Source organism: Passer domesticus, chromosome W, assembly GCF_036417665.1.
Source record: "Passer domesticus isolate bPasDom1 chromosome W, bPasDom1.hap1, whole genome shotgun sequence".
In the NCBI taxonomy this organism is placed as follows: Eukaryota; Metazoa; Chordata; class Aves; order Passeriformes; family Passeridae; genus Passer; species Passer domesticus.
Window position 1 is genome coordinate 17036517 of NC_087511.1, and position 13339 is coordinate 17049855.

The following is a 13339-nucleotide window of genomic DNA, read 5'->3' on the forward strand; positions in this document are numbered from 1 at the left end:
TGTATATAATAAATGAATGCAAAAAAGCCATACTAATGGGACAATCATTACAGAACCAAAAATATGGCAATGACCCTCAAAAAATATTTGGACCTGATGATATTTGGATACATGTGATCTCTTGGCGTGAATTAAAAGAAAGCCCAGGTAAATGAAAAAACCCCACTGTCATAGTTAAAGAGATAAACAAAAAATAAATTCAACAGAAAGAACATCTATGACAAAAGTGAACATTTCTTTAGCCACAGAACTCTGAAAAAGCTTCTTGAGGAAGCCTACAGGCAACTGCATATATAGAACATTTGTCTTTTATGGACAACAACATAATTGAAAAAAATGTACATGTAATGCCCAGAATGAATCCTTGATACATGGTATACATACAAGGGGGTCCAAATTCCTTTTTTGCAGCTTGAACTGGAGATATATCTGAAAAACTACCATTCTGTTGTGAGGAGGAAGACTGTTCAGGAAGCTGAGTAGGCTGTGTGTGTGCAGAACCAACTACTGCAAATGAAAAGCACAAAGCTCATCTAGACATGGAAGAGTAACATTTCTATCTGATAGTGAAATGCTTTAAGACAAAAGACACAAAAATTTATTGAGGGGAGGGGGGAGCCATACATGTAAAAATCTATTAATAAAGACATTCAGTATGCATCTTCTTTTATCCTAGTGTTATACACCAATACAACATAATTAATAAGTGCCAGTGCTGCATGTGCATATTTTTAAACACTCCCCTACATAATTAATATATTATGTGCATAAAATTAAGTATGTACTTGGAGATATGCAGTTTTGAAGTTTAAAGTGTTGAAATTTTATTTATATTGTAATTATACACAAAATCCCAGTAAAAAAAACAACTCACTGTTTCACATTCTCTAGCTGTTACAAAATGGTCCCACTCCATTGAACCAACCTACAACATGTGGATGAGTAGAGTGATAGAAATGAAAGGCAGCAAAGTGCAGCTCAATCGATAAGTGGAATTAACAAGCCTTTTTGACAATATTCTGGAAAGCTAAACTTATTGATTCTATGATATGTGAAAATGGACTCTTAATTTCTGAAGATGCAGAGTGATGTCTGTTCCCAGTGAATGCAGTGACAGTGTCATGCATGCACGCCTCTTTGGTAGAGCTAAATGTTTTAAGTTGTTTTTCAGAGTTGCTTCAAGCAGCTCTTCTTCAGATGGCCATTTCCCTGTACATGTTCCTAACAAGATCTGCCAGAAGAGTACAAAAGTGAAGGCAACACTTTTGATTAGTAGCCTGGAGATGACATTCCAAATGAAGACCAGCACACTGCAAAATGGAGAAAAATATGGCAACGGGTATCAAATGGGATAGAGAAAAAAAAATCTCCAAATCATCCCAAATATGATGGGACATCTAGCTTGAATTAACTACACTAAACAAGACAGTGTGCTGAGAAAAGTTTAATTATAAAGCCAACAAAGAACAAATACTTAGTTCAACTGTGAATAGTAAGGTGCACAGGACTGTGGCAGCAGCTCTCTGGCCACAGAGAGCAGGTAAAGACTTTCCCAGACATTTTCCTGGGGAAGGCTGTGAGAAGATCAGAGAAAAGAATGAGAAACAACTCATATCTCCACTTGCTGCACCTGTTGTTGTGCACATGTGGAATGCATTATGGAGATTTGTTTACCAAAGGGTGATTTCTTAATTGGACACTGGATGGTGTTTGGATGGATTGACCAATTAGGTCAAAGCTGTATTGGACTGTCTGTAAGGGTTACGAGCTTCTTAATAAGTATAGTATAGTGTAGTATAGTATAATATAGTATGATATCATAAAGTGATTGATCAACCTTCTGCAATCATGGAGTCAATGCTAATTATTATCTGGCTAGGGGCCTGCAGCAACACAGGACCTATTAAAATATAAGCTACAGGGTTATTCCATACAAAACAGACCATTTGCTAAAAATGATGACATATATGGATGTGAGGACAGCCCATCAAGAAGATATCTCAAATTTAAACCATATTGGTTTAAAAAAAATTCCCCTTTTCATGAGATTTCTGATTTAACACCCCCAGAGGCAAATGGCAGAAAGTGATCCCAATCATCCACCAGAGGAGTCTTAACACATAAAAAGATGTACAAAACCACTTGCTTTACAAGCTTAAACAGATGTAATGGAATCTAGCCTGAGTTAATGATGGTAGATTAACATTTGGCAAAAGAATCATTACCATCATCAGTACGAGCTAACTTTAATGCAAGAGAGAAAATGGAAACTGTTATAGATAGATGAGATTATTTGCTCTTGCAATTAAGGGATTAATACTATGTGAATATTAAGAGCAGCTTTATTGATGTATAATTATGTTATTGTAGTTTAGATGTCCTCTGTTCTCACCAAAGATCCCTTCCCCCCCCCGTCCCCCCCCCCGTATTGCTGCCATCACATCAGACAGCCTGGGTTGCCTGGGACAGGTAGAAAGAAGACGTGCACATGTGCCCCTTACATGGGGCAGTTGGGAATGGAAAAGTTTGTTGCTATGGGGGCACAGCATGACAACACCTGACCCTCTAATCAAGTTACAAGGAAGCAGTTTCCACTAATAAACGGCAAAGAAGAGTTGACTGACAGACTTTGTGAGGGGCCAGGATTGGCTGATGCAAACCCCAGGAGTATAAAAGACTGAGCATACATCTTGAAGAGGAGGCAGCCACAAGGGCAGCTCCCAGCCCTGCAATTTTTCCTTATTTAGTCCTTTTGTTGTATTTGTGTTAAGGCTTAATAAACCTTTTAAAATTTCTAAGTGAGCGGTCGTTTCTCACAGAATGGGGCCTTGTTCGGGATACAAAGCCTTTTCTCATGTGGCCCAGGAGATTTTCAACGAATGGTGCCCCTGCTGATTTTAGCAGATCGAATGGCTTCTCTTGGGACCATCAGTGATTGCAGGTAAACCTGGAGACAGCAAAGGACTATATAACGAAAAAGAAGGAGAAGGATCTAGAAGATTGTGAGTATAAGTGTGTGTATGCCTGAAGTGTGAGTGAGGTAGTTTTGGGAATGTGCTTAGGGTAAAAGATTCTCATAATTATTTTGGCCAGAATATAGTTCTTTAATTTCAGTATATGAACGTGAGCTTCACTTTAGTAATATACGGTTCCATCCTGATCGTTTGAAGCTTCAGGATAATGGACGGTTGGAAGCAGGGTGGGACACATAAGAGAAGAAGGGGGGGCCCTGTTGCCTGTGAGACGTGGAAGAAGGTCAGAAATGCGGCAAGTGAGATGCATAAAAGATGAAAGCAGGGACACCCCGGCCCAGTGGGATGCATAAGATTGAAAGATTTGTAAGAGCTCAAGAACACTTGGAGGTTGCCAAGTTGAGAGCCACAATGTTAAAGTGATAGCAAAAGTCACCATTCAGTAGAAATGGTGCTCATGTTGGGACAGGTAGTCAAGATAACTTTCCCATCCTACGGGCAGGGGGGAAGGACTGCATGGCTATCCCACATGGAGCAGCAGTGCACTGAGTGCAGTGAGCTTCTGGTGCGCTAGCAGTGCAATAACTTCCAGAGCTTATCAGCCAAAACACACACCTGCCAGCGGTGACTAAGTGGTGGCCGGCGCCAGAGGGGCTGCTGCTCGGGACAAGCCAAGTGCTCGGGGTTCCCCAGGCAGGAGCTGCAGGAGAGGGCGAGCAGGGTTTTGTGGGGCTGCCATGGTGGTTCTCCTGACCCGCGGGTGCAGAGGAGGCCAGGGGCTGAGTCTGCCTGGAGCGGTGTTCACAGCCGAGCTCAGCGCTGTGGGTTTCCGGTACGTGCCAATCCCGTGAGGATGGGGGAAGGCTGGTGGGGCCATGGTGCCAAGATTACATGTGGCGCTGCTGGCGGTTGGAGACCAGCCAGAGTGCGGGTGTCCCCAGGCTGAGGCGCAGGGTCCGCCGTGGCTCTCCTGTGGAGCTATGAGATCGAGACACGACGTGGGTGATGGCACCCGGAGGTGACAGAGGGCCGTGAGCAGCGAGAGGGCTGCCGGCGGCAACTGGAACGACTTTTGCCGAATGTGCGGGGTTTCCAAGCCACGGACCATGCAGGCCTGCATGGGCGGTACTGAGCCAGGGGAGTCTGGTGTGGTGGTTTCCAATGGTGCCAACCTGACAGGGGTGACCGTGGTGGTTGGAGGCCCTGGAGTCTGAAGCCTCTAGTCTGCCAGTGTGGGCTGTTGGCAGTGGGGGCCATGCTCCCATGGACCAAGAGATTTGGACGCGTGGAGCCATGGGCGGTGAGGGGCCACTCCCAGGTGCGGTGGGGCACATGGGGTGCTATGCGCACGGCGCTGCTGAGGGTCGTGGGGGGAGCTCAGTTGTGTGAGGACCTTGCAGACCACATGGTCACTAGCATGGTGATGTGTTCTGCGTGAAGACCGCTGAGAGTTGAAAACTCCTGGTTGTACAGGAGCTTATCTGCAACACACCACTGTGGGGCAGAGCAGACACGGAGCAGGGATGCACAAAAGTGCAGTGCCAGCTCGACGGGGAGGGAGTGGTGTCTTAGGGTGCAGGGTGCAATCTCGTCTGGCACGAAAAGCAGTAGGTGCCTCTTGGGGGTGGGACCCTGGCACTGTGGGCCTGCGTGTACGGAGCTGCCTGCAGCGAGTCAGGGATGCCGGGGGCAGCCATGCCCAGCAGGGCTAACCCAGGGCATAAGGCTGTGGAGACTCTCCTGCGATGTTCACCAGCGTGGAACTGCGCGAACAAGAGAGCACCATGTAAGCAGCTCAGCAGCTGCTTCCACTGATGTTCCGAGAGTATAAGCTAATTATTTGCTTTTGTTTTCCAAGAAGGCAAAGCTTCTTCTTTCTTTTTTCTCTCTTCTTTCTTTCTCTCTCCTTTTAACTAATCACGGAGACAGGTTCTGTCGGGAGAACCTGTAGTTAGAATTAACTGTGAGCTGCCCTCAACAATGATTGGGATCTCAAGCACACCCCCACTTTTAGTTAAAAGGTAAGAAGTGTTAGGAATATAGTTAGTAATTTGTGGAAATAAACGTTGTATAAAAATATATGTGTATGAAATAAACTGTGGAGGGGGGGGAGAATCCCTTTTTCCTTCAGGTTGGGAAATCTAGGCAAGGGAAACCTCAGATGGACATCACCACCACATTTACATCCGAAAGGGGACTCCAGCTGCACCCAGGATAAGCGTTCAACAGCACCTACACCCAAAGATGTGCTGATGGCCCAGACAAGATGCCTATCTTGAGGAGACCAGGACCATCAACACCGAGAATTTGAATGCCAGATTCCGGGAACCAGGGAAGTGGATGATCCTATTCCCGGTCGGAGGCTTTGTACAGCCCAAGCCAGAGAAAGAAACCAACTTGAATATGAAGAACTTAGAAGGAAACAAAGACTTCTGCCATAGGCCAAATAAACTGTATAAGAACTGCTACCTTGAAGCAGTTGGTGTGGACGAGGAGGTCTAGGTGCCAGTTGGTCCTTTCCTCACATTCACCCGTATCACCGACCGGGGGTGATACGCTGTCCGTTTTGGTGGTAGCTGTCGAGACTGTTTTTACGATCGCAAAATAAATTTTATTTTTCATATTTTTATTAAAATTGGCTAATTTGCATTTTTCATTTATAACAGAAGTATCCCTTGACAAAACACAATAGTGTAGCTGTGTAAAGGGTGGAGAATACCATAACCTATTTATTTACTCTTTGAACAGTATACTTATAGGGATTTCTTATTCATTGTTGTAATATATAGGCAATTCGTGCTTATGTAGAATATGAAATGGATATATGTTATAATGTTTAAAAGAAATATTCGAGAGGGTTTTCAAATCCACATGCAGGAACTTAGGAATTGCCTCATACTATGAGGCTGCCACATACCATTGTGGAACCACAGAAGACAGTGAGGAGAGGCCTAATTTGCAATTGAAAGAACCTAGCTCGGGTGGAGACTCACAGAACACCTGGGATAAACACTCTCGTCAAGCACTAAGATCAAGATCGCAAAAGCTATCAGGGCACTTGCATCCAAATACCAGATTCCCGTAAATCTACCAGGAACTGCATTGTCCAGTCGGACTCCGAAGAAGAGGACAACATGAATATGTTTGGCTATAAAAAAAACAAGAGAGACTCTGCCTCAGGCCACAAAAAGGGTATAAAGCCTGACTCCATCAGACTGACTGAGTGAACAGAGGGGGTTCTGATGCCATAGAGAACGGATCACGGTTCACCCAGTGTTGATTCCTGGGGCTGACGCTGTCCCTTTTTATTGTGGCTGTCAAGACTGTATATCGGTCATGCAATAAATTCTATTTTTTGATCATTAATTTGGCTTTATCAATTTTTATCTATAACACTGTCACATATTTAGATGTTGTACATTACTAATAGGTTTTGTGTGGATGTGACAGCCTGGTCAGAGAGCGAGAAAATGAGATTAGTTTTCTCACAGCAGACTTGTGAGACTTTTTAGGGAGTTGTAGAGAAACAATGATAACTTGTTAGTATAAACAACCTGTAGGTGGTGTTTTCCTACTCTGTTTTTCTGTTCTTCTCAAGGACTGTTTGTGATAAAAGTGTTTTTGTTAATTAGCCAATGTTATAGATATGGGTAGTAATTTGTGGGAATTAAGGGTATATCAAAATATATATGTATAAAATGAGCTATTGGTGTATGAAGGGGGGGGATTCCTTCCCCAGGATGGCAAAACCAGATGGACAGAGAGGCAACACCTCATTTGCATTCGAAGGAAACTGGCTGCACAGGAGATGGGCATTCACAAGGACCTACACCCAGTTTTTCACATTAAAGCTGCTGTTGTGCAAATCAGCCTGCTCGGGAGTCTGTGCTGCTTTCTTACTCAATAGCGACAGTTTTGTATGCAGATCCAATTGAAATTAAAGTTATGAGATAAGTTAGGAAACCTCTACTAACATTCTGCATTCATTAGTGCATTTGAAATAATTTCATTTACGAACTTCAAAAGCCTTCCAGATAAAGCAGTTTCCAAATACCTTGTGGAAACTTTGCACAGAAATGTTGTTAATGATGTGACATCTTAATGATATCAGAAAGAGCTGAGTTGTTCTTTCTGTGTGGGAAGTTTGATACACTGCCTGATTGTATTGAATAATTTGGGCAATTCAGAAACTAGTTTAATAAGAATTTTTTATTGTATTTCTAAATGCTGTTCATTATATCAGAAATCCTCTTGAATTTTGCCTAACAAGAGAGGAAAGATAGCTTCTTATTTAAGCAGCTGAGGGAAGGGGACTTGAGTTTGGTTTTTGTATTGCCCTCTTCAGAGAAGATGCAACAAATCTATACTTGGCCTTAAATGAATAGAGGCACAGGATGAGACATTAATATATGCCATGGGAACACTGAGAATTTGAAAATTTAGCACCACTTCATTTCAAAGCCTTCAAGCTCATCTACTGGAAATTGCCTCAGTATTTTCATAATTCTGAGAACAGGGGACAGCCAGTGCTATGCCTTGTTCTGTCTCTTTTCAGTACCTTTCTTTCTGGTTCTAGCTTGTATTCATTTCAAAAGAAACCTCTTTTCCTTATAAAGGAGATAGGACAAATTTTTTAATATACTTGTTATGCTAAAATTGTTCTCTGCAAGAGAAGTACTTGTCCAAATCTCCACAATCTAAATAAATGACCTCCCCTTTGTGCCGATCAAGCCCCTAGGAAAGACAAAACAACAAATAGTGCTCAGTTTTGTGCTCTCCTGCCTTTGTAAGGTAAGAGGCAGGAGGCAAGAATCCAACACAGTCTTTCTTTAACCTTTCCTTTAAAACAACACTGTCTGATCCCATCCCAAAGCCACAGAGAGTAAAATACTACCTAGAAGTGGCAAGGTGGTAACGAGCAGTACAAATGTCCTACTACTCTCTTCCCAGAAGAGCTCTGGGGAGTGCTTTACACGTATGTGCCAGTGTGTATCTATGGGGACATGTGTACCAAGGTGTGTGAGTCTGCACATGCAATACCTGTGTGCCGGTGTGCACAGCTCTGAGTGCACACACACAAGTACCAAGGTGTACACGTGTTGTGTGCATTACTATATACATGTGTGTTAAATGCCCCCCTCTCAGGTGTGACTAAGTTTGTCTACAGCTCTGTGTTTGTGAGTGTGCACAGGCTCTACAAGTGTGAGCATAGCACTGTGTAAGAAATGTGTGTTGATGATATTACACATATTAGTGTGCACAGATTTATATGCTTGTGTTAATGTACACAAGTTCTATGTATGAGCAAGTCTCATGTTTGTGAGCATGCCTGCATTAGTAGAGACTGTACATAAGTGAGTGTCTCTGTGGCACACGTGTGCTAGCGTGTGCAAGTGGAGCGTGCACAGCTCCATGTGTGTATACAAGTGTGTGCTGCTGACAGGTACCTCTGTATGCCAAGGCTCTATACCAATAAACAAGTACCTGTGTGTGTGTGTACTAGTTCTGCACATACCACTACGTGCAGACATGGGCTGAGCACACCCAGAAACATAGCTCTGGATGCACAGCTCCCTGCATCCGGCTGCTGTCCCACCTGAGAAAACAAATGTGTGTGTTTGTGTGTGTGTCAATGTGTATGTATAACTGAGCTCTGCTGACCAGAGTAGCTCCTAACTCCCTGTGTATAATATGTAGAGTTCAGCTTAGTTTATAACAGAAGTACAAACCAACCCATTCAAACTGCTGTTATTTATGTTCTTACCTCATGCCTTAACTTTGCTGTAGACTTGTTCGAACTTATAAATGTGTGAACTCATTCTCGTATATTGATAGACTAACACTACTCCCCTGTTACTGTACTTTGTGAAAGTGAAAGCCTCACAATACTACTCTACATGCTTTAGATAACTGTTTAAGTAACATTTTGAACAGAGAATTAAAATTATATTACTCATTAATATAATTGTCCTATGAAAATTACAAGTATCTGTTAAGGGGAGGAACAGTGAAAAGTGTTAAAATTATTTTTAAAACATTTTAAAATTTCTAAAGTGAGCAGTTGTTTATCACAGAAACAATGAGAAATAACTATTCTTTCTCTTGTTATTAGATGCATCTATATTCATACAACACAAACTTTTCACTTATCCTCTTGTCATATGAGTATTTTTATAGATTTTTCACTATTAACTGTAAAGTGAGAAATAACCCTGAGGCAGGGGGTTAGAAATTTAACTTGGGGTAGAAACCAGTTTTGGATTTAGCTGAAGAGTGCTGTTTTAGCTTGTTTAGTCTATAGCCTGCTAAACTTATTTAGTCTGTTAACTTGCTGTGCTGGCAAAAGGCCTGCAGAGAGAACAAAAGAGATTCAAGGCTACTTAGAAAGGAATGCAAGCTTCAAGCTGAAGAGAGATAAGGAGGGGCCCCACCAACCTTGGAAAGAAAACTGAATCTGGGTTGCAGGCACAGGGACATTACAGCAACATTACTAGAGAACCGTGCAGGCTCATAAAAACTGTTATGGAAATGAATATGCACAAACCTATCGTGAAACTTTATGCATATGCAACAGGTTAAGGGATAAAATATACTCGGGAATTCTCGGGGGTGCGCATGTCCTTTGGGGGAGCTATCCTGCATGCATCTGGCGCTGAAATAAATCATACTGGCTTTACAACTTTTACAAGTTGTGCAGTTTTTTTCCGCAAATTACCCACAGGGTTAGAATTAGAAATGCAGAACTATCAAGAAATGTTATATGAGCAGGAGATTAAAATGTTCTCATATTTTTTTACTTCCTTGAAAGGGTGTGTTAGTTTAGCACAACCTGGCTTTTAGCTGGGGCGGAGGAAGACACAGAGGCTGCTTCTGAGAGAAAAGTTCCTTGAAACTTTTATGTCCAGCAGAGCCAATCCCTGAAAGCTCTGATGATGGACATATTGGCTGGCCCAATTAGACAAGTTCGTAACACCTCTGTGATGACATATTTAAGAATGAAAAAAAAGCACTTAATTTCTCTTTCTTCCTCCTATCTGAAGGGTGGCAAGGGGGCTGCTGGGCCCCTTCCCTGCATAGCTGCCGGAGCCCTTCTCAGCCAGAGCCATTCCGCCGGGGGGCCATCCCAGTGTGATGAGCAGCCACGTGGCCAAGATCAGTGCTGGGAGCACCCATGTGGCCGAGGCAGTGAGGCTGAAATCACGTGGATGGGGCGACATGGTTGTAGTGGCGCCATGTGGCTGCTGCTCTCTCAGCATGGCTCGAAATGAACTTTACTTGCTTAGCTGGTTTTAACCAGCCATGATGCAGACAGAAAGGCAGGAGTGGCAGCAGTAGCTTTTCTTTGTTTTCAGTGCCTTGCATTAAAAAAGGCACTGAATGGAGCCAGCAGCCAGCACTGCCTTCGTGGTGCTGGCAGGGACCACGTGGCCAGCAGTGAGGGAACTTTACAACAAACAAACCTATGGAGACCAATTTTCTCCCAAGTCAGAGAAAAAGAAAAGGTGAAGACACGTGAGGAGAACAACATGGTGACACTAAGGTCAGTGAAAAGAAGGGAGGGGGGAAGGAGGTACTCCGGGCATTGGAGCTGATCTACAAGCCATGGTGAGGACTATAATACAACAAACTGTTTCCCTTTAATTCATGAAGTGCATGGGGGGATGTAGAAGTCTACCCACAGCCTGTGAGAAAAAGGTGTTCACGTTGGGAGCATGTAGATACTGAAAAGCTATAACCTAGTGACAAACTTGAACAGAGAAAGAGGACTCTTGCTTTCAGAGACAGGGGAAGAGGACCCTTGATTTTATACTAGAACAGCTCATCCTTAAAAACTATACCCCATGAACTAAATGACCCATAAAAAACCAGTTGTGGGAAGACTGTTTTGCCTGTGGGAGGGACTCACGTTGGAGCAGGTTCGGGTGGGACTGCTACTTGTGAAAATTAGAATGGCATTGGAGAAGTTCACAAAGAACTGTTTCGAATGGGAAGAACTCCACGGCATAGCAGAAGAGACTCCTCTCCCTAAGTGAACTGAAGAAAGATTTTTAGAAGTGACAAACTGACTAAAAACCCCATGTTTTGTCTCCCTGTGTTGTCGATGGGAAGGAGAAAAGGGCTAGGGGGAGGGGAAGTGTTCTAAAGGTTTATTTTAATTCTTATTATCCTCTTTTAATTCTGTTAATAAATTTTTCTTTATATCTTTCAAGTTTTGAGCCTGTTTTGCCCTTAAAGTGTTTCTTTCCAATCCTTACCTCAACTCATGAACCCCTTTAGTTGTTCTTTCCCCCTCCTCTGCTCAACTATAGCAGAGGAGAATGAATGATTTTTTGTGGGTGCCTAGCGCTTAGCCAGTGTCAAACCTGGACAAAGGGAAAGAGATAACATTTACCTCTGTTATCTCTGGCAGGAATGTCATTCTTAATAGGTGCCATGGTTTGTTGACTCTGTAAAAGAAAGAAATATCTGTTATTTGATCACCTTATTATTGAAAATGTGAACTGCAGCCCTACCTCTGCTTCTTTCCAGTAAATAAAAATAACATGACATCAGCAATACAAAGACATGATTGCTGCCAAATCCTTCCCATAAAAGCCCAGGGTGAAGACTGTTTGAACTATGTATACTGTTTTAAAACAACCTCCAAAACATTTTCTATATTTTTCCTTGAGATATATTTAGTTATATTAGTCCCCAACTCCCTTTATGCCAAACCTGTTCTTATAACATTGTTAGAAACCCCTGTTCAGCACAGGAAAAAGAAAGTAACACAGTTATCAAGCAGCTCCACAGACACAAAAGTTAGATTTAAAAATTCAAGCATAACAACATGTATAGATAGGAGTACTGAAAGTTTAATATGAACATGCTGCTTAGGTATTACCAACCTTCATGATTTTGTATACTTTAGCTGCTGAAGTAGGTGGTGGTGTCTCTGGACTAGGTTCAATATCTTCATCAGGTGCAAGATCTGGGTTAAGTAAAAATATGCTCTCCAAGTCAATCTGTGTAAAAGAATATAAAATACATTTATGATTCTTAGAACAATATTTACCCTATTTCTCCTGATATTTTTGAGAATAAACAATAAATATATTTAGTGCTTTTACCCCACAATTTGTTAATTCTATAACCTGAATGATCTTATTTTATTTTCACTAAAAACAGTGTAAGCTTTGGTCTTCATGTAAGTTGAAAACACATCCTTCAGAAAAGAGTAATTAAAAATAACCAATTGTCAAAGCCTGGACAACAAGGAGTTAATGCACTGCTATGTCTCAAACACTGATAGCGGTTCAAGTGGGCAAGTTAGAACAGGATGTGGCTGGAGAGGAAGGCCATACAAAGGTAGGGCAGCACCTTTCTGTGGCCCACTTCCCTGTTCTGGTTCACGGTGACTTCACAATGTAAAGGACAGTGCAAGCGCAGAAGTGGGGTCAAGAAATGGGCATGAACTGTGGACAGAAGGCCAATCCAATAGAGGAGGATTGAGACCACCAAAGACCCTCAATAGTCCCCCAACTCATTTCCAGAAAGGCTTAGAAGACCAGACTGTGCATGCTATTTCATTGACAAGGAGAGCAAGAAACCTAATCCCATGGTGGGGAAAACTTATCTATAAAAAGATACTCCCACAAAGCCTGGGTGGTACCTCCAGGACCTTGAACACCCCATCAGCTGGATCAACACTGGAACCAGGACTGGTGATCTCCTTTCCTCTCCTACCTGATCTCTCACTCTCTCTCTATTCCTTCTTTTCTTCTATTTGTCTTACTACAAGAAAATAAGGGCAAAACTTATACCAATTTCCACGCCAAGTGTATGATTTGATAATAAAACTTTGTAAGCTTTTTCAGACCCTTCTAGCTTTTGCCATTTTCAACCGCAGGCATCTATGAATCTTGGGTATTCCCTTCTTCTTAGGAGTGGAATGTAATACCAATAAGTATTGATAATTCTGTAAAGTGATTAAATTTAAACAGAAATATCTAGTATTACTGTGGTAATTTGTCAGTTACTGCAGAATATGAAATGTAGCAGTTCGGTTGGGGGGGCTCCCCAGGGAGTCCCTGAGGGGGCCCCTAAGCTGTGTGTTCGCTGGTAGCAGCAGGCAGGCAAGGAGACTCCACACAGTTTCTGAGGGTGCTAATTAGATGAGGGTTTATTGGGGGTCCCACCCCCAGGAGCAGCATGGTTTCTGAGGGAGAAGGGGGGAAGGGGGATGGAGGGGGAGAGAGGGAGAGCTTAGGGACAAAAGGGGCTAAGAGAGGGTCTCTTCTCCCTCACACAGCTTAACAGGGAAATTCAAAGTGGGCATGGAATAAGACTTGGGCCAATGGGATTTCAGATACATGATACTTCAGGGG

The 13339-nt window shown here is 42.7% G+C and overlaps 1 protein-coding gene across 7 annotated transcripts in view; it reads right to left on the reverse strand.

Annotated features, from left to right (window-relative positions):
• LOC135289157 (kinesin-like protein KIF2A) overlaps positions 1-13339 on the reverse strand; it is a 126889-nt gene that overhangs the window by 98163 nt on the left and 15387 nt on the right. For 6 of the 7 annotated variants that reach the window (XR_010351954.1, XM_064402577.1, XM_064402578.1 and 3 more), the window contains exons 3-5: positions 11861-11977; positions 11365-11419; positions 385-507 (exon numbers count right to left, since the gene is read on the reverse strand). Coding sequence is in view for 6 of the 7 variants with exons in the window: in XM_064402577.1 (XP_064258647.1) it covers positions 385-507; positions 11365-11419; positions 11861-11977 (295 nt within the window). In the remaining variant the exon portion in view is untranslated. The remainder of the gene's footprint in view (positions 1-384; positions 508-11364; positions 11420-11860; positions 11978-13339) is intronic. The other variant, XM_064402580.1, reaches the window with a different exon arrangement.